This window comes from Pyxicephalus adspersus, chromosome 10 (genome assembly GCF_032062135.1).
Source record: "Pyxicephalus adspersus chromosome 10, UCB_Pads_2.0, whole genome shotgun sequence".
Taxonomy (NCBI): domain Eukaryota; kingdom Metazoa; phylum Chordata; class Amphibia; order Anura; family Pyxicephalidae; genus Pyxicephalus; species Pyxicephalus adspersus.
Window position 1 is genome coordinate 27,990,487 of NC_092867.1, and position 25,038 is coordinate 28,015,524.

The 25,038-nt window shown below is 34.3% G+C and overlaps 1 protein-coding gene across 3 annotated transcripts in view; it reads right to left on the reverse strand.

Annotated features, from left to right (window-relative positions):
- The window catches only part of LOC140338838 (protocadherin-15-like), a 548,986-nt gene that overhangs the window by 236,547 nt on the left and 287,401 nt on the right, over positions 1 to 25,038 (reverse strand). For 2 of the 3 annotated variants that reach the window (XM_072423158.1, XM_072423157.1), the window contains 2 exons: positions 11,536 to 11,742; positions 4,113 to 4,133 (listed from right to left, as the gene is read on the reverse strand). In XM_072423158.1, the coding sequence (XP_072279259.1) occupies positions 4,113 to 4,133; positions 11,536 to 11,742 (228 nt within the window). The remainder of the gene's footprint in view (positions 1 to 4,112; positions 4,134 to 11,535; positions 11,743 to 25,038) is intronic. The other variant, XM_072423159.1, reaches the window with a different exon arrangement.

A 25,038-nucleotide genomic window follows, 5' to 3' on the forward strand; every position in this document is an offset into this window, starting at 1 on the left:
ATATAGTGTACTTGGACTTTGCTAAAGCATTTGACACTGTACCCCACAGATGGTTAATATGCAAATTAGGGTCTATAGGTTTAGAAAATTCAATCTGTAAATGGAAAGAGAACTGGCTTAAGGATCTCATTTATAGAGTAGTGATTAATGATTCATACTGTGAATGATCTAAGTCTCTTAGTGGTGTACCCCAGGTTTCAATGTTGGGACATTTACTGTTTATCATCTTTATAAATGATATTGAGTTTGGGAATAATACAGTCCATACAGGTTGTCTAAAATCTACAAGCAGACCTGGATGTACTGTTTGATTGGGTAGCCAAGTGGCAAATTACATTTAATATTAAGAAATGTAAAGTTATGCTCTTGGAGGCTAACAAAATGCATGCCTCCTACTGTTCTAGGAGAAATACATCTGGGGGATTTAAAAATAGAAAACAATCTGGGGGTTTTGGTAGATCATAAACATAATAAAAGCATGCAATGCTAAGCTGCAATATCTAAAGCTAGTCAAGTACTTTCTTGTATTAAAAGAGGAATAAACTGCAGAGATGGAGACATAATCCCGCCCTTGTACAAAGTTTTGGTCAGACCACATCTGGAATATGCAGTCCAGTTTTGGCCACCAGTTCACAAAAAGGACATTTTGGATTTGGAGAGAGTGCAGAGAAGGGTAACTAAACTAATAAAAGGAATGAAGGAGCTCAGCCATGAGGAGAGATTAGCTAAACTGAATCTATTCTCCCTTGAGAAGAGACTGTGAAGGGGGAATATGATCACACTGTACATAAATGGTCCATATAGGTCCCAACTATTCCCTTTAAGATCGTTACAAAGGACAAGAGGGCACTCTTTGAGTCTGGAGAAAAAGAAGTTTAAGCTAAGGAAGGGATTCTTCACAGTAAGGTCTGTGAAAATGTGGAATAGAATCCTTCAGGAATTAGTTTTAGGAACTACTATAGATTGCTTTAAGAAAAATCTGAATGTTTTTTTAGAAGAACAGAATATAACTAGGTATTAAAGCTTTAAAGTAAAGATAAAAGAGACTGTTGATCCAGGGAACATCTGATTGCCTCAGGGAATCAGTAAGGAATTTTGTTCTCGTTAGAACAAATTGTACCAGAATTTTTTTTTTTTTGCCTGGGATATGTTAATTTCCCTAGTGGTTGAACTTTTTCAACCTGAATAACTATGTAACTATGTAAAATATGATATATTAATATAGTATTAATGCCTATACAGCTTTTGTATGAGTTTTTATGTATTTAAAAAAGACATTTTAAACCGAGATATGTGACAGAGAAGAGTTAGATAGGGGAAAACGCCTCCCAAATGCTTTAAAACAAATAAAAACTCCATGTCATTTGCCATCTTTTGGGCATTTGGATTTTTTTGTATTGGATTAAATGGAATTTCAAACATGGGTGTTTGAACACTTAGGTTCAATGGTGGGTAACAGTCCCCGTGTAGAGCTGGCCTAAGTAACTTTTTACTTACCATCTAGCTCTCTAGACCAGTTTTTCTCAATATTTTTAATATGTGGGATCCCCTGCTACAATTACTATTTATTACTAATATAGCCACAGCTTACATTACATTATGCCGCAGTCAGTAGGAAGAATGCCTCTTACATTTGCTAACCAGTGGGAAGAATGTCACCCCTCCAGATAGCCATAAATAATTGGTATCTGGTAAACTGACCTGAGAGATTCAAACTGCTAATTGCTCAAAAAAACCTCTAGCAACCTCCGGAGGAACCCTACTTTTGAAACTCTGCTCTAGGCTAATATTTTTCTGCTGTTTTTGTATTGTTATATTCTAAATATAATGGAAAAGCAATAACAGTATTTGCTTTGTATTTAAGTGTCAGTGTTGCAATGTGCAAAATGTGAAAAATATTAAAAACACACAAACAATCTAAGCACTACTTTGTTATCTCAAGAATTAAAAAAGAAAAGACTGAATAAACAGGCTCACAATAGAAATTTAAACTTGCTCTGGTTCATAAGGTGCATAATAGGTTTATAGGAACGGAGAATAATGTGTAAAAACACTGTTTAAAAACATATGGGCGGATTGGGCCTGTCATAAATTTGGACATATTTGAGCCATAAACCTCTAGTCACTATGAAACTGTGTATAGTAAATCAACAAATGCATCCCTCTGGTTAGAACAATTGATGGACAAACTACTTTTTACGTTTTGCTATGTCATCACCATCAATTACCACAAGTATTTGCTAAGAAAGAAAAATACAGTACTTCAATGTCTGTAGATGTTCCTCTCAAAACCATTTATAGCCGATTTGTTATATGGGCATAACTATAAATAACAAGGGGATCAGAACTGGGGGGTCAGTTAGGTAGATGTAAAAGTGGTCAATAAAAATGCTCATTTTTGAATATTATAACTCATTGGAAATTATAATAATATTCATCAAAGTGGATTGTTCATTAGAGAAAATGTAGGCAAGTTGGTGGCCAGCAGAAAGGTGCCCTATTACATTAGATGTCAGTGAAGTGTAGCTGCTTAAATATAAAAGGTTTATGTTCCCAAGGTACTACAAGGTAATATCCCCCTCCCCCACACACACAAAGTTCAGAAGCCTTCATCTTTCTGCATGTATCAGCAAAAATTGTTTTAGATTCTGCGTTTTTTATCTCAGAAGGACTGAGCACATGCAACAGACAGACTTTTTTCCTCCCGGAAGCAGACTCAGAGCAACTAGTATTGTACAGCTGCTGCCAATGCACCTGTCTCTTTTTTTGGAAGCCATGCAATAGCCTCACAAACTGGCAATAAAAATTGGTGGAATATTTTTTTCCCACAATCCTTAACCTTGTTGCAAAAGGAAGATCTTGGTCAGATTTATGTGAAACCATTCTTACGTCTAGATTATGAGGATATGGAAAATATACTGTATGCCATGACCAAGAGAAAGATGAGCAGCAAGAGGCTGTGATAGTTCCAGCATCTGGTGCTTCCTTCAAATAGCTTTGTTTGGATGAAAACTTTGAGTTCCCCAAACTTTAAAGAGTTCTCACTGAACCCTTGGTGAACTGAACCTATGCAGATTTCCCTATCCCTAGTCATCAGCGAAGAAGTGCAGAATTGTTTCATTACAATAGTGTCAATAATAAGGGTCCCCTATTTCATTGGGGGTAGTCGTAGAAATGCCTCATGACATTGGTTATCAGGCGGTAATGATTTTTTAAAATTTTTTTTAGGTTTAAAGTTTTTTCCCTCCCCAAAAAGATTGGTAAAAGGACAAAACTTGTATTTTTCAACACATGAACTATCAGATGATTGCCATCAATAACAGTGTTGTATAAAGGAGTCTGGAAAAGAGTCTTTGAAAATATTTGGCTTGTGGCATGCTTCCATCTGCCTAAATAGTCTGCCTACCATAATTACTGCTGCCTATAGAGGAGATCATTGTTTTGCCTGATGGCTACCATATTATTGGCAAGAAGCAGGCTTTAGCTGTGCATTTTATCAAGTTAAGCTTTTTATTTACCTACTGTAATTGGTGCCTACAGTTGATACAAAATGTATTCATATTTATATATATATAAATATATATTTATCAGATAACAACTGCAGATAACATATTTTTAATGAAGGGTTGTATTAAAACACATGTAACCAACAAATATAGTACATTATAAGAGGAATGTAAATCAATACAAAAAGAATTTAGTAAAGCAAGATAGGGCTCAAACTCACAGCTAAATGAGTAAAGCCGGGTAAACATATTAAGAGAAAAATTCCCTGAGAATACAGCGAATGGAGCTGCACGTGTAAACTATACCAATAGATAATGCACTAATACCTATATGGCTCTATGCAGTAACTTTGCTTCTGAAAATTAGAACATGTGTTTTAAATACATTGGCATATAACTCCAGAACAAACACCACACAGGAAAATGGACATGAGAGTAGTTTATCTTGTGGAACAGCTTATTTTTAACATAAAAATCTCCTAAAATACATGCGTATTCTTTTTTAATAATAAAAGATGTGAAAACAAACAGGTGATCTTAGTAAGCATCACACTTCAAGCCATGCAAAATGTTTTAAAAAAAAGAATGTCACTCCTGCATACATACTGGAATTGCATCTGGAGCCAGCTAAAAGCAAAACAAAGCATTATGAACATTAAAGAAATACACGCACAAATACAGCATACAGCTCACAAATGTACACAATACACAAACAGTAACAGAGTTATATACAAAGAATACATTATGATCACTAATGGCAGAGTGTACATGGTGCACATTCTAAGATTTTACACTCTGGCTTTGGCACACTACTAAAAGGAAGAAGGAGGAAGCATGAACAAGGTTTGCAGAATTAATGCCATAAGAAATGGTTTAATGGTTGTATGTTGTCACCCAATTTCATTGCTCCTTTCATTTTAAATATATTTCAGGTGATTTGAAACAGTGTAATCAAAGATCTCCACAGAAGATGCCAACATAACACACAATGAAAATGTAGACCATAGATAGAATGGGATTTTAAAGGCATCAGACTAGAGTGATTCAGTGAAGACAAACTTAATGCTCCCTGCCCACCTCCTTCTCTTGTAATGTTTGGTGTCTTATGACCTCTGTGGGGGCACAGCCAAGCGGAAGTAAAGGACCTTACTACGAAGTGATTGTTGTTGTTTTTGTTTTTAAAGCCTTTTGCCTGAATATAGTTCTATGTTTGTCTCAAGCATGTATACATTCAAAGACCAGGCAAAGATGTTGGCATTTTCAAGGGCACTTGTGGATGTCAAATTATTGGAGGATAGGGGCGTATGGCTGACTTTTTTTTATGTTGCTTCAATTGGCCAAGATAATACCAAGAAAACAAAAATAGCAGGTAAATTGTCCCTGGAAAAGCAATGTACTTCAATGCATATTGTCATGTGGCTTTTCCTACCAAACCTGAAGGCCTTTCTGCATAGTACCGTAGAATCATTAGGCAAAACAGCTGATTAGATATCAGATTTGGCAATGTCCCTTCATGGAAACTAACTTTAGTCCTTTATTAAATGATTCTGCTTTCTCTAAGGACTTTTTTGTGTCACTGTGCATAGGTTGCAATATACTATAAGTGGCAAGAACTCCTTGGGTTACTAAACAAAGTAAATACACTTCCTTTAGGTTTGGTTCTTTATTTGTACTGTTTTAACAGATTTTGTTCCAATTAGCAGCTTTGGTCTACCACACTAATGACTTTGGATACATTTTGATCACTGAATTGTAAAGAATACATAAATAAATAAATGGGACCCATATTTATATATTATAGGAGTATTGAAAAATAAGAACATGAAAAGCCCCTCTTTCTTTCTTGATTTTTAACTTTATGAGGTGGCCTACAAGTGAACCTCATTGGTTTAAAATAAATACTTTGAAGAAAACAAGGTTCAATTTTCTGTGTCTGATAATGGTTTTCTTTTCTGCTGAAGGACATTTGTTTTCCAGACAAAGCCAGTGAGCCTCTAAAGGTGTTACTTTAGGAGAGGTTCAGACTTATCATAGCCTTGAGTTACCACAGCAGGAGATCCCTCTACTAGCCACCTCCTGACTTACAAAAGGAAATTGTATTGTCAGCTGTATTTGACATTTTCTTTAAAAATCAGTGTGTTTAGCTGCATAATTTACCAGTTTATACTGCATATTATATTAGTTAATTGGCATTTAAACTTTGCTATTACATTTCCAGTTAATAAGCTTTTAATACATTTCCTTTTATTCTTGCAAATGCTGCAATAAGTCACTTTGTAGCCATGTATACAGTTTGAAAACGCAATTGTAGGCCCAGGGATGCTGAGAGAAACAATATCAACAGCATAAAAAAGAGTCAGAAGCAGGGAGTGGAAGCAGTAGAGCTAAATGAAAAAAAAAATAAAGTCAAGGTATTTGAACAAAGATGCTCTCCATATATGTAAATTAAATATATGTGTTTTTTTACACATAAGCACACAAACTCCACTGTGATATAATTATGCTCAGCAAAATTTTACAAAAAAAACAAGAAAAACAACTTTTACAAGAAAACATTTTTGTCTCAAGGCTCAAGACTCAACCCATAGTTAGGTGTTTTCTATGTAATAGTTTTATCTACTACTTCTTTTCAAACACTGCTAATAGGCTTAAACTATATACTACACTGAGAGAAAGTGAAAAACCCTGACGGCACATAAAGTGGTCGCAATCCTGCCACATAATGTGTAAATAAAAGGATTCCAAATGAATGTTTAATGTGTATATGGGGACAACACAATAACTTAAATACACATCATTTCCCCTTCCTCTGGTAAACTTCAGAATCTGAAAACATTATACATATAGTAGTAGTCATATATATTGTTGGTGTTCGAATTCAGGTTGTCCTTATATTCAACCCGAATATGGCTGTTCGAATTCGGATAGACAGAAACCGAAAAAAGAAGGAGATTCGACGGCAAAAATTTAGATAAAAAAAGTAAAAAAATGTGTTAAAAAAAATAAAAATTAATGTTGATAATTAATTTCAAATAAATTTCAGTGTTTGTGGGAAGTGTTTGTGTTTATTTAATGTGTGTTTGTAGTTCATGACCTATCATCAGCTTGGCAGATGATTCATAGGGGGTAGCAAAATATTCTATATACCCAGAATTATTTGAAAAGATAGTAGTGGATGGCCCAACCCTAAATAATGGGAATGATTATATTGAAGAGGACAGGTTTTATGGTTAAGTATATGTTTAGTCTTAATGATACAGAGTATAGTACAAAGTGTTGCATCAGTACAATAAAATGTATGACATCCAGTAGTAATTCAAAAACATAATTACAGAGCCTAAATATAATAATTGCATCATAGACAAATGTCCCTTACTGGTGGGAGAGGGAAACACTTGTCTATACAAATAATAGGCTGATTTCACAGTCTAATACGGGACTCTTTCTAGTTGCTGGTAGTTATAAAAGTTCACCATATGAAAATGTTCAATATCGTTGGTTAAAAACATCCGACGCGTTTCGCCATGAAAGGCATCCTCAGGGGTATATTTGATAAACATAATATTGTAGATGATAAGAAGTATGAACATATGCGTTAGTAATAAAGTCTTATTTGGATACTGTGCTATGGTTACAGATTTGTACTTATCTGGGAGGCACACTTACTTGATAAGGTATAAGGTGATAACCCACAACAGCTTTTCAGTGTTTCAAAGTGTGAACTGCCCTAGAGCATGCTTGTGTCCACTGCCTTTCTTCATCTTTTTTAGGTAAGACACACAAAGGTGTTGTGATTTCAGTATGGTCAGCTACAAACTGTAGATATCTGGCTCCATAAATAGCCTCTCTCTAGGTTTTTGGTTTATAGTCTTTTCAATGGGCTGGGACCTAATCATTTCATCCTGTAAGTGTCCAAATCTTAAGGGTGCTGCTAACTGTCTCAGCTTAGCAACATAGTGACAAATAGATTCTACTAAAGAAGCTTGGACAGCTATAAAGGTTACAGGACAGGAATAAAGGTTAACTATCCAACAGTAACACAGAAACTAAAATGTTTTTCTTTATTAAGATAGAAGTAGGCTAAAACCCGTATAATATATGTATTTCTATTTGTGTTGCTATTGCATTGTGTTGCTATTGCATATTTTTTCTTACTTCCTGTCCTGTGAAATGTGTGTCAGCAGGACAGAAATTTTAAAAAAAATCCCTGTAATAGGCATCCAGATACCAATTGATATCCAACTAGAAAATTAATCCTTTCCTATTCTATTCAAAACTTGAAAAGAGGTTTTGGCTTTGCATTATTTTTAGGTCAGCAAACGAGTTATAAGTAAATTTTTTCAACAGCGTTGCTTAACTTCTTTGTGGAACCATCCTAGAAGGATGACAAGTATTTTCTGTAACAAAATGTATTAATCTCTTAAAGGTACCAAACTAAAAAAACATAAAATATTTAGTGTGGTCCGAACACTACTACAGTGGTATGTTAGGAGTTTTGCACTGTGGGTCACAATCTGTGGAACTTTATTACAAAATGCATATTGTACACTGACTTAAAATTTAAAGAAACAACCAAAGGAGGTTTACAATGGCTTCCATGGTGCAGGGCATATGTAAGGTATCTATATGTGAGTTTTCTATTTCTTTGCACTTGTTATTTAATAAACAAATCACACATAGCAGAAAAACACACTTGTATTAGCCATTATATTTTGTGATAAAATCAGGAATATTGATTTAAAATTAATGTTTTAAATTGGTAACAGTAAATCTTGGAGATGGTTTTTCACCATACTATTATTTTTAGCTCCCAGGGCAATGTACTCAACCTGCCAGATCTATGAGCTGTATAATTCATATTGCCACAAATCAGGACTAAACTTGAGGACTATGAATCATTAGCTGTTTTCACATTGATTATTCTGCATAAAAACTCTGAATATATGGGTTAATGCACACTGAGAAAATCTTGACTTGTTCTTCTTACTACTGTACTATTTGTTAAAAAAAAAAATATATATATATATATATATATATATATATATATACATACACAAACACACAAATACACCTATTACGGTGCCAAAAAAAGAGATGATATTCATACATGTACATTATATTCCAACCCCTAAATGCACTCTTTTTTTTTTTTATAAACCCTCTTTCTATGCACCCCTTTTTCTGGTATTTTGTAATAAAATGATTTTAATTCAATAATCTTTGATTCAATAGTTTGGAAAGACAGGTCAAACTTACTTCACTGAAAGGAAGGACTAACTACTAATAAATAAAATTTAATTAACACTCTTAAAAAATTATAATTACCTACCAAACAAATTTTACATTAGAATAATGTCCATTGGGTTTCATTATAACATAATGTGTGACTGACAACAGGTAACAGTCACAATGGCTCACCCTCCAAACTAGCATGTACAACAGACAATCTAAAAGAAGATTTGGTAATATCACATTCATATTACAAATCTGATTATTGATTGAAATAATTATAAAACTAACAAATGTGACAAATTTGCAAATATTTATATACTAAATTCTAATTTCCTGCCTCAAGTTTAAATAGAATGTCTTAGGGCTCTATTTATGAAGCAGGGGATGTTTCAGTGAATGTCAGATTCACTGTTTTACAAACAGACCCCTTAATGTCTGATCCTTGAAAATATTTATGCAGGAAAAACTAGGCAGGGCACTAAGTGGCACCCAAATTGTACAAACCAGATAGGATCCTGAAAACAACTGACAGGTGTGAAAGGCAATAGTCACAAGTATCTTTGAGAGTTAAGCTCCTTATAAAATCCCAAAGTGAAATCCAACAAAGCTTCAATAATCTTTGCAGTGAAACAACTACAAACAACAGACTTCCAAAAGCAATCAAGCACCCTTATATTCCCCAAAGTCATAGCGCATATGCCTATGGGACAACTGGATGCCACAGCAGAAAGCATGCCATTGTTCTATGGTGGTAAAAGATTGAATTGTCACATCCCAGCCAGTATATCAAATTCAAGACTGTATAAAATCACATAACAATCTATCTTTACAGATACACCTTGCTGTCTTTATGAAAATCATATTAACCTCCCTGGCGGTATAATTAATTGAGTATTTTTACATGTCAAATCGGTACATTTGACATGTAAAAATGCTACTAATTTTAAATTTCCCGCCAGTCCTGCCCCCCTGACGCATGCATGCCGTCCGCACACACATCGCATACCTGGCCAGCATCTGCAACCCCTAGCCTCGCGTCTCCAACACTCACACACTGGAATGCGAGGCTAGGGAAGGCAGTCCAGGCATCGCCAAGTGGACCAAGATGCCGGGCCTGCATTTATGAAGGACGGCGCGGGCTCATGAGGTCCAGGCTCGGGGTTACTGTTTTCTGTAAAGAAAATTCACCCCGAGCCACACTCAGGAATACCACCAGGGGGGGGGGGGTTAAACAATGCATAAATACACAAACTTTACATTCCTTTAATCCAAGCAATAATCTTTGGAAGACTAAGGGCTAGTTTATTATTGTACCATAAGGCAAATCATTACAGGAAAGAATTACATTTAAGGGATTCATTCAGCCCTGGGACATAAATATAGCAATTGAGCTTTACATTTCAAGACAGCCTCATCAATATTGCTTTTCTTTCATCCAGGTGAATGCAATCCAAGGAAACAAAACTGATGATGTGTCAAAACTATAATTAAGACCAACATGTTGACTATCTGGTGTAGTCAGCTTTCCATTTTTAATAAATGTATATAGGCATTGGTCCATCTAGAAAATGATGACATTTTTACCCACATTGATACTGTATTAAATAATGATACTAATTGCCTGGTGATCAACATAATGGTGTTAAATGTTTACCCATTTGTTAATAAAGAAATGTGGTAATCCAAAAGTCTACAGTGATCACCTTTTTCTATACAGACTTGGCCGAAGAAAATAACCTTCTCTTCCTCTGTTGTACTGTTGTATCAAGGGCAAGTGAATAAAAACTGTTTCTTTCAAAATACAATGTGTAGAGGATTGGGTAGCATTAAGGAGATTGGTGTATAATGCACATGTATAAATATTGCCTCCCCTCTTTCTGTATAATGGGGGTATTTCTTTAATGTGCTTTTGTAAAAACAAAAATAATTACAAATTTATAAAACTAATCTATGCAGTACACAATAGATTGTATTAGAAAGAGATAAATGAATGGAATACTTTTTTTTTTTATTGTTGAGGTCACTTGAATCTAGTTTATTGTATATATTACTAACCTACTGGAAATAGCATTGCCAAAAAATTTAAGCTCACAACAAATCTGAAAGTACTTGCTTCTTGCCCTTAGATTGGAAATATACCTAATTCTTATAATTAGCCAAAAGACAACTTAAAAAGTTTACTTTACAGGGCACACAGCACTCTTCTCTCATGGAGTCCCTCAGCAAAGGACTCTGGTCACCAGAATGAATACTCGCTTGCAGAGGAGGCTATAGGGTCAGGATTCCCTTCTTTGTGACATGCATTAACTTTTACGGTATTTATGATAGTAAAGCAATGCAAATGTGAAGTTAATTAAAAGTGAATCAATGGGCAAAATCAAAAACATGGTATATGATGCAGTTCCTAGTATTAACACAGGAGGTGACCCCCCCCCCGCCCTCCGGTTTTTATACTATAATAATTTTATAATAATAGTAGATATACTATTTTTCTATTACTTTCTCAAATGGTGGCAATGTGTTTTTCTCTACAGTAAGATCCTGAAACAGCATGGTTAGGGTAATATTATGTTGACATATAGTGTAGTTTTAAAAGGATTTATTATTTTTTGAAAATATATTTTTGAAAGTGACAAATAAAGCCAAACTCCAGCTAAACATATAACCCCAATTTATTATTATATGCCACAAGTTTCTTCAAAATGTGTTTAGAGTTCTGCATTACCAGTCATACTGAATTTTTACCAGTTCTAATATAGTGGTAACTAAATATATATTTTAAAATAAGAGAACTTACCTCTTCAATATCATTATCCAAAGCTACAAATTTCAAAGGAGCAGTAAGGTTTGGATTCTCGGAGATAGTTGTTCCCACCGGAGAAGACTCCAGTATGTAGCCTTGATAGGTAGCCAAAGTAAAATAGGGAGCCTGATTGTTCTCATCTATAATATCAATGTGAAGGTTTGCAAATGCTGGAAGGGGATGCCCATTGTCTTGTTCAGCCTAAAAAGAAAATATTTTTTTTTTATAATAAATATTATTGTGAAATAATGGTTCTGACTGTACAGATGAAGGACAGAAGATTATTACCCCCCCCCTGTTTATTAAAAAGATGAGTTAAGAATTTAAGGCATAAATGGGTCAAGACATTACCAGAGAGTAATACAAAAGAAAAACATGTATTCATGTACATGTACATCTGGATCAAACCAATGTCACACATTATTGTAGTGAAAGTACACAATAAAACCTAGGAAAGAACAAAAGGTAAATAGGATATTCCAAAGGGGGGAGAGAAGCACAAGACAGAGAAGGAAGGTGGTGGGGAGATTAAAGAGAGTGGCAGTTGGGGGGTAGGTACAAATAGCTTTTTTTGTGTTAGTGTCCAAGAGACTTAAAGGTTCCCATTATGAAATTAAATACTAAAAGCTCTCCAGTCCTTCGTTATAGATAATTTAGCCGCCATTAAGGTGTGTTGCATAAGAAGGAACGAAATATTTCCAATTTAAAAATGTATTTTTAATCCACAACAGCTTCATGATCTTATATTCAAGTAATTGGGCATACATATATTATAGACCGTGTTGTGCTTACTGCTCAGACCTTGCCTGACCTTGCTCCCTGGATGCTACCTTTTTTTAGAGAATTTGTGCTCTGGTATTGTTTACACATAAGATTATGATATATTGATACATCAGAGTTAAGCTTTTTGGGTGGACGGCATTTGTTCTTATATACCTGTATGGTATCAGTGGGATCATCTCTCTATGTTTCTTTTGAACTCGTAATGTAATGAGGCTTCACTTGAGTTTTCTGACAGAACACACACCTAAAGTGCAGCCCTCTACCTGTAGTTTTAATGCATTAAATTATTAATGAGGGTCAGTGGAGATGTGAGTTTATAGTATGATATTTATAATCCACATGATATTGCTTCCAAATATGTGGCGTGCTATATATTTATTTATTTTTCATGTATACAATAAAAGGAAAAAAAATGTTCTGTGTTCTGGATAAAGCAGAGAGCAATTAGTGTATTCATAAATGTAAATAAAACACAATTAGAAATTTTTGATAGAAACCATTATAAGAAAAAGCAGGTCCTTTTAGTCTATGCTGTTTTATTTTTGCTTTGTTTGTGATTAGCTCACAGTGGGGATTTTATACAGTAACTGACACCACACTGGCTAATATTATGTTGAGAAAAACATCTGTCCTAATTGCATTTATTAAAATAATATACCTGTTCTGACTTACATACAATTTAAGAACAAACCTACAGTCCCTATCTCATATGTCACCCGGGGACTACCTGTACTAGAAAATGTTATGAGAACAAATTGTCATTCTCCAGGTCCCTGGAATGCCTTGTTGTTAACCAGTTGGGGATAGTTTGGTCTTCTAGTGGAGGCATTTTAGGACTCTGAAGAAGTGAATTGATAATTTGTTCCTAACTGGAAATAACTGGAACTAGAGTCCCATTTGATTCCTTGTAATGTGTCTGTAATTAAATGTTCAGTTTGTGCAACTTCCTATATAAATCACTAAATATGTCCGATGTTTAGGTTTGGAAACTTCAAGAGGGCACATCAGAATTTTAGTTTAAATAAGCCTTCGATATGGCTATCAAGTTGGATCTTATTTATACATCAATGAATAGCTACATGTTATCTTTTGCTCTCCTATCTGTTCTCTCCTGTAGCTTTCTTTTCAACGTAAACTTTTAAACTTTAGTTTTATATAAATCAAAAGTTTATAAACTTTTAAACTTATTTAAAAAATAAATTGACCAACCGCCCATTTCCTAACAGAATTAAAATGTCAGTGGCATGATTTTCTTATTAAAAATGACATCCTTTAATTATAAATACACATTAGTGAAGTGATTATTTTAAGGAGCTCTTTAATCGCCCTTCACAAGAAAGATATAGCTTCTTTTCCCTAATCTGCAGATAAATTGACAGTTGTATTTTATTTTTCTCCTTTTGGATTAACAGAATTATCAGAACAGTATTGTAACTGGAATTACAAATATTTAATGTTATCACTTTTCTCTCTAGGCTACAATTTTTTGGAGATTTCAGTAAAATGTTTCTATTTTGGCAACATGCATAAAAATCAATGAATAAAATTAGGTGAAATTAGGTGAAATATTTACATATTTTATTAAACTAAGACCACATGGACTGCTTCCCCATTGTTTAAATGCATCCATTGAAACCAATGGGGGTGTTAATCCTAAATGCTTTTAAAGGCTTCCATTAACCCATAATTTACATATTCGGCTTTTAAACACCTGATTAAAAACAATCCAAAACTTATGAACACTTACAAAAGCTTATAAACACCCACAAATTCTTGTATTAACACTGATAAAAGCATTCAAAAGAAGTATGGGCATTTATAAAGATTTAAAAAGTATGTCTATGTACACTTAACCTTAAAGATGCTTTGGCTACTATGGGTTACAGAATCACCTTTCAAGTGTCCTGGCACCAAATCAGCTCATTATTTTAATTTTTTTTTTCGCAGGAAGAAAAAAACTAAATAAATATACATTTTAGTTAAACATTTTTTGTTAAGAAATTTGAATCAAGAAAATAGAAGAGAACAATGTACAAAGCTTCAGGACTCTTTAATAGGCAAGTTGGGTAAACTAAACAATACATACAAAATGTCTGCAATGAACACATTATATAGTTAGGCTAAATAAAAATTTGCATTATGTATTCCTATATGCAATAAATAAATATAGGTGCCCGCAATAAACAAGTTTAAAATTTATGATGGTTATTTATATTTGTGAATGTTAAAAATTATATAAGTTTAATATTATAATGTATTTATTTTAAGTTTATGTTAATATCTCCTATATCCACATTGCATCAATGTGTTATCTATGAGCTATACTGAGTATGCCTATTATTTGCAAAGGCACCTCAACATTCCTACCTCCTCAAAACCAAGGCTCATAACCCTAAACACAAACTACAAGCATATCCTTGTTGTTTATTGGAAAGAAATAAAGCCAGGTAATAGCACTGTGTCTTTACTGATTTTGTAGAACTGTATCTGCTGTCTTTGCCCTTATAATACTGACTGTGTCTCTGAAAACGTGTTTTTTTTTTTTGCTGGTACAGTACTGGTTGTGCCTGCAGAAATATTTGGTTGTATCAGTGCAGTCTTGTTTCTGGGTGTTGCTATTATTTAGGTTTTATATTTTTTTGCATTTTTATGTGCCTGATGGTGGCCCTAGGTATTCAAATACAAATATAAATTTGGCCTTGCCTCTTATCATGTGATATATAATGTAAGCTTCTATCTTTCCCAAACCTGTTCCTCTACATGCCTGAAGTATTATCTAAGTGAAGAATAAATCAAACCAGAAAATAAGTTGTGTCCATGACAGAGACTGTAAACTTTCCATACTTGTCCAAAATGAAATGGCTTCAGATGCACTTTATACTTGAATCTAGATTTTCACCCAGACATGGACCAATTGGCAATAACAACTTTGGTCTGCAGTTCTTTAAAATCAAAACCTAATATTATGTACACATTGATGCAAATATGTGTTTTACACCTAATGTATGATCACTTTTGTATTTTATGTAGTTACAATGCAAGACACTGTTAAGATTCACAATATTAAGCTCTGCACTTAAAGCCAACTGGTTTGACTTAAAAATGATCCATTCCTCATTTTCACACATTTCCATTTTGATTGCACAGGGTAAAGCTATTCCTTTCTAGGTAGTATATAGAAATTTCACAGATCGCTTCAGGCATTCCTGCATAGTGATTATGCATCCTAAGAACTAGTTTTGCTTCTGTGCCATGATGGCTACTCGATACAAAGTTTATGATTATTTTTTCTAGTGTATACTGAATGAGATTTGGCTCCTGTTATTGGGACTGTGGAAGATGTTTATGATATACTCTATAGATGCAAGGAGAAATTTGATGATGATATTCCATGACCTGTGCTTTAGAAATGTATTGTAAATGAAGATTTCATTTTGCTGTCACCTTTGCTGTCCTCACGTAGGGAAAAATGAACACTGTTCTATTTTGCCATCTCCAAACAAATGATTGATTTTGCACAGCACTTTCCTGTTGAGAAGTGACTGCAAGTATGAGTAACCTTGAAAGTTTTTCTTTCTCAATATATACGTTTTAGTTCTTTCTCAACCCTCCACTCATCCTTTTACTTTTCTAATCCATCTTCTGGCAAATAACAAGGTCTGAGTTTGCAACAAAAATGTTATTAAAATATAGAGAAATACTGAACACATCCTAATACCTGTAAAATATTATTAATATTTATTCTGTAATGGTAGGCAGCCTTGCTTTTGCTGTCTCTGTGGGTAGACTGTCTCAGTAGCAGGCACAAGAATTACTAGTAGACATAGCACAATTAACTACAACCAATTTTATTGCATTTCTAGAGTTACTAAAATAAAACTTTTTGTTATTTTACAGGGCTGGCCTCACCTAAATAAATGTCTAAATTAGGAGCAGTTAGGTCTGCTTGTAAGAGACACAGTAATGAATATACCACTCTCTATAAAATCTCCATATTTAGATCCATTTCCTTTTTATGACCACTTACTTTTTTATGTTTTTTGTTCCTAGTAAATTATAATTAATTTATTTTTCCTTATTTTCTGATAAAAAGATTACAGCATGAAAAAAATAATTGTGCTATATGATGTTTATAAGGTACAGAATAAGGTACAGCATGAGCTGTGTGTTTGGCTTCCCACTGCATTTGAATAGGGCTAATGATTGCCAACAGATTCAGTGACACTTACATTTTGAGTTAAACACTAATATTTACAGGTGTTAAATCCAACCTCCAGTCACAGAATTTTAAAATCCATATTACAATAAAATTGTTATGTTTTATTTCTTCAGAAGTTCTGTTAGCTCCATGCTGCATCTAAATGGGGTCAATGATCAGCACCAATTTCAGTGTGATGCTTAATCCACTTTCCTCCACTGTACCATATACATTTTGTTCTTTTCACGTATGTTATTCAATTAGTAAATAGGTGGTGATATAAACATTATTTCTACAAAACTATCCAACCCTTTTTCCTTAGCTTGACTTAGGACACAGAATATGGTATTGCCATGATAGAATCCTCCAGGTTTGGGATACTATGGAACCCTCAGCACACATAAAAAAAGTAAAGTCGCAACTATGAGCCTAAATTTTAATTTCTGCTTACGGTATAGTAACCCAATAGTAAATATAGATTTACTTAAAATGTATTACAATTTAACAGCATATAGAAGACAAAAATACAATTTTCTGTTCTTACGGTAAATAGAACAAAAATTTGAACCATTGGTGTTATCCTATTAATTGTACTTATAACCCCAAGGTGTATTATCTAGATGATAAAGAAAAGTATGTTTTGATTGAAGTACATTTTTATTCTTTGTGGTGTGATTTGCAGTTACTGTAGTTATATGGTTGAATTACTACATAAAGTAACAAAAAATAATAGTTTTTCTAGCAATAAAAGTAATGAATTGCTCCAAACGAGAAGCCTTTAAAAGCATTTCACGCTGCAGCTGCCATAAAACGTATATTATTGCTTCCTTGAATTAACACTTTGGGAGTACATTATTGACTTTAATATAAATAATTGTCTTCATGTCTCACTGTTGCATCCTCCTTCACATGTTCTGTATCCTATTTTATTGCTAGCTTACCAGACTTTATTGTATATTCCTAAATTATGAATCTGTTCTTAGCAACTGTTTATTTAAGCTTTCAAAAACACACACTCCTATTTAGGCTTTCAATAACACACACTCCTACCATTTTACTCTAGCAGTTTATTCTATTTTTAATTATTAAAGTACATGATTAATGGGGATATTTACACTTTCTTTTTTAGGATAGGCAAAAAGGTAACTCCCATATGTTTACCCATATGGTAATTTTTGGTCTGAACTTTCGTCTCAAAAGGCAAAATTTTGGTACTTAACTTTGTCCCATATGTCAGTTGTCATCATGGACATAAGAAAATATACCTTTAGCACTGTTCTGGTGTCCTGGAGCAAAAATCAAAGTCAGGGTTCTAGTGAAGATTCTTTCACCCAACTCTACCCAACCTATTTTAGTATTAGAGTCCAAATAGAATCAGGTAAGACAAAGTAAATATATATATATATATATATATATATATATATATTATATTTAACATGTATTCGGTGTATAAGACGCACCCACTTTTCCCCCCCAGTTTTGGGGAAGAAAAAGTGCGTCTTATAGTCCGAAAAATACGGTATATTATAGGACCACAAGCATGGGTCATGGATGACAAAGACAGATGTCTCCCCAGTATAAAGAACATGGGCTCTTTAAAGCAAGGTTGTACGCTGGGAATAGAGAAAAGCTCTTGTTTTTGTTAGTTTACTTAAGGGCTCTGGGATCTGGAATGTGAAGGTACTGGGTGGGCTAGGTATACCCCTGTGTTTGGCTACAGAAGACTGGAGGTTTACCGTAAGTAGCACAGGTGTGCTGTCAGGCTGAGGTGTGGAATGGCAGCAGGTAAACTGCGGACAAATGGAAACTTTACTGCTGTGTGTCCTTAGATGGGATGATGTTGATGCTGTTGCTGCTGTTTTGATTTATGGACTGTGGAATCTTCACTAAAGGACTATGTTATAGGACTGCACTGTGGACTCAGAGAACTCTGCAATCACCAGCTGATGTAGACTGCCTTGTATGATCTGATCATTTTGTGCTAAAGAAGCTTTATTGTTCAAAACTAAATAAAGAGATTTGTACAGTTTGAATCCCACTCTGTGTGCTTGCTGGAAGGGCTACTCCCCCTTCATATCTTTAATTATATATATATGTGTAAGGACAAAAAAGAGACAAACGAGATGGGAGTTTCATGACAGGCTGAACATTTTGTTACAAATTACTTCAATATAAAATACATAAGTAAAAATTTTTTCTACTGTCGGGGATATGGTTCAATACAAGTTAATACATCAGCACAGCAAGGTTAACAGGACAAAGGATACACTTTGTCGCCCAGTGCAGAGGCAGGTACAAAGGGGGGGGGGGGGGGGGGCGAAGACCACAGCCCACAGAACGAGAGGTATCTCAAACGCTCTTCACAAATTCTTTAAGTAACTTGGTGCCATTTGAGAATAGCGGATCTCAAATAGACATCAATGGAGATTGAAGGGTTTGGATAATCGTTCAGCTTTTTATGGAAAATAACTGTCGTGAAAGTCCCATCTAATTTTCTGTCCTTCAACATAGTTTTTCAACATAATTAGGGATGTTTACGTATGATTACGGATGGTTACGTATTTAAAATTAAGGGATCTTCCAAAATAAGTATATATATATATATATATATATATATATATATATATATTTATTATTATTATTAATAATAATAAAGCTTACCAAAATTAAGGAAAATACACTTTCATCAAACTTGGAATGGATTTCCTCAAAGACATTTGCTATTTGTTAGAAAATGTTTCCAATTCTGCACAAGATCCATTCCAGGTTTTACAGCTTTAATAAATCTTCCCCAATAACTGTATGCTGGCCAGGCCCTTTAGCAGAAAAGCAGCCTGAAACAAAAACTTTTTAACCTTCACTGCCAGTTAAAATTGCTTTCCAAACATGTCTATTGTTACTGTGGTAAAACAAATGCATTTTTTATTTATCAGCCCACTGCTTTAGCATTGCTGCAGTATAACATTGTGCCGTAGACGTATTTATTACTGCCAACACCCCAATTCCCCATCAAAAACACAACACCTACAGCCCTTTTATTTAATAATCTTTTTATTCCTAATTATAACATTAACAACATACTACCAATCCTAAATAATAATGAAAAAAACACTGTTTCTTAACTCTTTTCTGGTTGTCAGTCCTCCATACCCCCACTACCACTTTGTTGCTCCAAACCATCTTATCACCCAGCCCGGGAACAATATATTTACAATTATTTGCATCCCATCACAAACCAAGTTTAAAATAACCTCCTCTTTACAACATTCAGGAGAGTCCACCACCAAAATATACTTCCCTCGAGGACCTGAACAGCAACCACAGCCCAAACTGAACCATTAAAAAGGGGTGGGAGATAGAAAACTTTCTCATCATGCTGGTAAACTTTCTCCTCACGCTGGTAAAATTATGTGACCTTATTGTTACCCTAACCATATATCACTTTATAACTCCACCATCTACCACCACCCCACTTACCAATCCCCAAGATGACCTTTCTCTAACTCCATCTGCTCGCTCAATCAAGGCCTGTCTTTATCTTCAGGAAGACCTTGTCTTTGCATATATAGTAAATGCCAAACTGTAGCCAATGCCTAATGAAGGGCTTTTTCTTGCACATCTCCCATAGAAGACAATCTCACAATCTCTTTCTGATAGTAGATGTATGCACATTGACCCTCAACTATTGCTAAAAATACCTGATCAGTCTAAAGACTGAATAAGCCTTCAAGAAACCCAAAATGTAATAAACAGTCAGTAGCTTGTTTTTTGGGGTCAGCCAGTCCAAATTGTCAGTCACTAAAAATATATGCATTTACAGTAAAATGACTGATTTCAAATAACTCACTGATCTATTAAAATCCTTTGCTAGACTCTTAGGCATTTATAAGTTTCTTTCTGAGAACTTTAGAAAGTTTATTTATACTTAATATGATGACACCACACACATCAACAACAAAGAGAAAACCAAACCCTTAATGTCAGATGTCTAAATAATACCAGTTTCACATTTATAATACTTAAGAAGGTTAAAATGATTAGTTTCTATTCTGAAACACTTGATTCCAGATCTTGTACGATAAACATTTTCTTCCACTTAAATTATGAAAATTAATGTCACAGTCTGAAAAATCAAATATCTTCCTGTGAAATGTGTTGAAAAAGGCAGCATTTTCCATTGGCTAAATGTAGATTTAGATAACATTGATTTTACAATACAGAGTGACTTTGAAAACATCTTTAAAAGAAGACTTTGGGCTTCCAGGCACTAGTGTACCGAAAATTGGTAAGCCTATTTACAGTATGATAAAAATGCTTAGTTACTTGCAAGTGACCCAGAAAACTACTGGTTCTGGTGGTCTTGTGAGAAAATGCCTCTTACTTTAATAGCCTAGTATGATTCTTATATCACTAAACACAATAAAAAATATTATTTTAAATTGAGTATTCTCTAAACACTGTTGTAACTGAATATTATCACTAACAGTATCCCAAACAAATTTTTTACTTGGAATCTCTATATAATTCTGAGCTGCACTACACAGTATATCCCTATGCAGTCACCAAGGAAAAGCCTGTATTAATCATATTGCCATTTCTACTCTTCTGTAGAAACAAACACTTTTTATTGTGTAATTTAAGCAGAAATGTGTTTTGAATTGCAAAGGAATGGCACAACACTATACAGAATTTGGCAAATCAGCAGCCAACTAAATAGAATGCCTTGGAAATGATTAAAATTCAAGGGTCAACAAATGCTTAACAGTAGATCACTCTAGCATGTAAGCAACATCTGCCTGAAACCTAATTAGACACCCTATTTCTGATAACTGCATCATTAACTAATTGATTGCTACATGTTTGCATTGAAAGAATAGTTTAAACAGCATATGATTTTCTAGGTATGTTTTCTTCTCATGTAAATTAATGAAATGATCTTGAGACACATTAGAGAACTCTGGGAAAATGACTGATTATATGAATTTAGTTAGTTACTGATTATATGAATTTAGTTAGTTACTGATTATATGAATTTAGTTAGGTAATTATTAACATGTCAGATACATGCAACTAAATATCTCCTAAATTTCTACACAAAGAGTACTGTAATGTGATTGTTGAAAATAAAATTCATGTTTTTTTGGCCCAATATTATTTCTACATTTGCAGGTTTTTAAACAGATGGCGTTTGTTTTCATTTTTATGTTTAATTTTATAAATACAAATTTAATTGGTGCATTGGTGAGGAAGGTTTTCCAGAGCATTGTTCATTTTTTTAGACAGACTACAGAAGTTTTTAATTTGTACCTCTGTTTAGCTGAAACCAAAGCTATACAGAGTGGTGAAAGAAGGATGATGACCATCTCCTCTAAGCTAGTATTCTAACCTTCAGCTATTGTGCTCTAAATGAAATGAGCAGATTGATTAAATTAAAATAATTTTGAAGTAAAGTTACCAATTTTGTTTTCTTAAATCTGGTATAATTAGGTTCTAACTTTGCCACACAAGTAATTTAGGCACAATTTGATTGTAAAAATATAACTTTTAGAAAACTTAGTGATGTTGCTTTGAAATATCTGTGACAGATCTAAGCCACTCAAAACTGCCAATTGGTAAACAATATGCGGCTGAAAAAAGGGTCTAAAAAAGGTATGTGTAGTGCACCATGGCAACTCATGGGTATAATGCCTTCTAAAACTAAAGTAATATGCCTGCATAGAATTAAATTACAGCAATGGAGTCTTGACTTGACTTACTATCTGTATGCCATATTGAAATGCTTGTTATAAATTACTAAACTTTTAACAGTCCACCATGTGACAAATACAAGTTTAAACCTATCTATGCTTACTTTATTAGTTTTTTTTTATATTGCATTTTGCTAATTAGTATGCCAGAAATGTTAAAACAAAACATTTACAATGCATTTTTACTTCAGGTTCAAAGAACATCCATCATTCTTAACCTTTTTTTCTACTTTGCCGTCTTGTAAAAATCATTAATAATAGGGCCTAGTGTTGAGTTTATTTGTCAAGTTTATCTATAATGCTGTGTGAAGAATATACTTATAATGAAGCAGCTGCAAATACTTTGAAGAAAACGTGGTCAAGTGCCATGTACTTCAGTGCTGTTCTCCAGTTGTTACATAATTATAGGGATCCTTGTGGGAAAAAAGGATCATGGTTTTGCATTAATAAAATAATTTGATAAGGTCTTAAGATCAAATAGATGATTTTTATTATGTATTCGAAAGAAGATGCATAACGCATAAGAGTTCAAAAAAATTTGTATTCTGAAACGACTAAGCCAAACTAAGCTTGAGAAAACAAAGGAGATTGGGTGCATTGTATCATCCGAAGGGGTATTCAGACAAGGACAGGGGGTTTAGATGTGCATAATTTTACTAAATAAAGTAGTAGGGACCTGCTGACTGTGACTGGATTGGCCTCACAACTGTGGCTACTGCCTTAATTTGTAATTATGTATGCTAGGCTTACTCTCTCCATCTCTTTCTGCATTAAACACATACCTGATTGCATATTTTTAAACTGGAACTTTAGTTCTGCTTTAAAAGCCTATAGAGCTCATTAGTGTAGAGTAAATGAAGAGATCTGCATTGGGACTGAAAAGGTGCATAGGGGCAGGGACTCTTTTTTTTTTTCCTTTAGAAGTTTTATTTTGTATTTTATTTTTACTTGACTTTTTCAAATACGGCAAGGGGGCCTATAAGCTTTAGGTGTTAGTATTGTGTAGTGACAGGTACTATTGGACCCCTAAAGTCTCCCCTGAACTTATCTTTTCAGACTGAGTATAAGACAAGTTTAGAACAGAGCACTTTCAGGATCACTGCAGCAATAAGTGATCAGGTTGATGATATTTACTTTGTGTACCCTTGCTGACTATCCTGACAATACTTCTTCTGGTATTGGGCTTCCTGGAGGTCTCGAAGGGATAGGGACCAATACTTCTGCTGCATGAAGGGGTGAATGAGCTGTAAAGTTGCTCAGAACACCTCTACACCAAAAGCCCATTTATTCCTCCCAGGCCATCCTAACCCTTATTTCACAGCACATATTTTTCCAGTCACTTTGGGCACAGTGAACCCTTTCCCAGGAACCGTATACTTTGCACACATAGCACTCTAATTTGCTGCACTGCATCGCTCCTTGGCATTTCACACACCAGCCACAGTGCATGCCTTACTATTCACCTTATTCTCTGGTTACAGTGGCAATATGTAAAGCCCTCTTTTCCCTAGGTGTACACTCTGCTTCCCCTGTCCCCCACAATTTAATAAAGCTCTCCAAGGCTGGAGAAGATACACTTTTATCAGTGAACCTAGGTAATACAGCAAACCTGGAATGGTCATTTGCTATTTGTTAGCAATTGTTTTCAATCCTGGACCAGATCCACATGTGTTTTTTAAAAAAAACTTATTTGATTTGAATTTCAATCCTGTTGTTTTCAATCCTGGACCAGATCAACATGTGTTTTTTAAAATAAACTTATTTGATTTGAAAACAATTCACAGAGGTATTATTTGATTTGAAAACAATTCACAGAGGTATTATGACCCCCCTAAACACTGGACACTCCCAGGAATATCTTCCTACACAGAAATATCAGCCTTTCGTAATAGCACCAGCATACTCTGACATTATGGCAGCCCACTCTTTTATAGAAAGGGTACTGGATTATCAGTTCTTTTGTCATTTTCACTGACTTTTTAAAATTCAGCTAACTATTGTAAAAGCCTACCACTGGAACCAAACCTGCACTGTTTTCAGCTAAAAGTTTAGATTTGATGGTACCATCCAACTGAACCACACCAATAACCTCAGACTATTTAAAAAGAGCTTTCATATTTCACAGCCATACAGCAACAATTGTGAACAAATGAGGTAAAAGCTGAACTATTATGTAAATTATATATCTAGAGAAGACACAACAAAGGATAAACCACCAGACAGATTAAATGCAGTATTCTCCCTTAAATTTTTTTACCTGGATGGGAAGAAGTTGTAGACGGAGGTTGGCTCTGGTATGGGGACCCACGTTTTTAGTAACCTCTCAAAATCAGCCAGGTGGTTACAGAAAAGTGTTGGGTTGTGTGCCCAGCTCAAAAAGGCTCTAAATGGTTTACAAAGGTAGGTTGCTGTTTTGCAGATATATATTTCTGCAAAACAGTGACCTATAGAAACCTATTGTAGGTTTGCTATCAATGTACATAATAACCCATGCACCAGACTGGTATGGATTACATTTTTTGAAAACATGACATTCTTGAAATAGAAACTATACACAATTATACACTTGGATTAGCTGTGTAGCAGCTTATTCAGGTAAAAACCTGGATTTTTGCATTTTGGTACACTTATGATGGTATTTTCATTAGCTCACCTTGAAGAGAAGTTTACTTAAACAGTTTCTCTTTCTCTTAACCACCTGGGCGTTACACTGATGTCTAGATTTCTGTACCAAAAGCAGTACACTGTTTTTCATGAATTTTTTTTTTT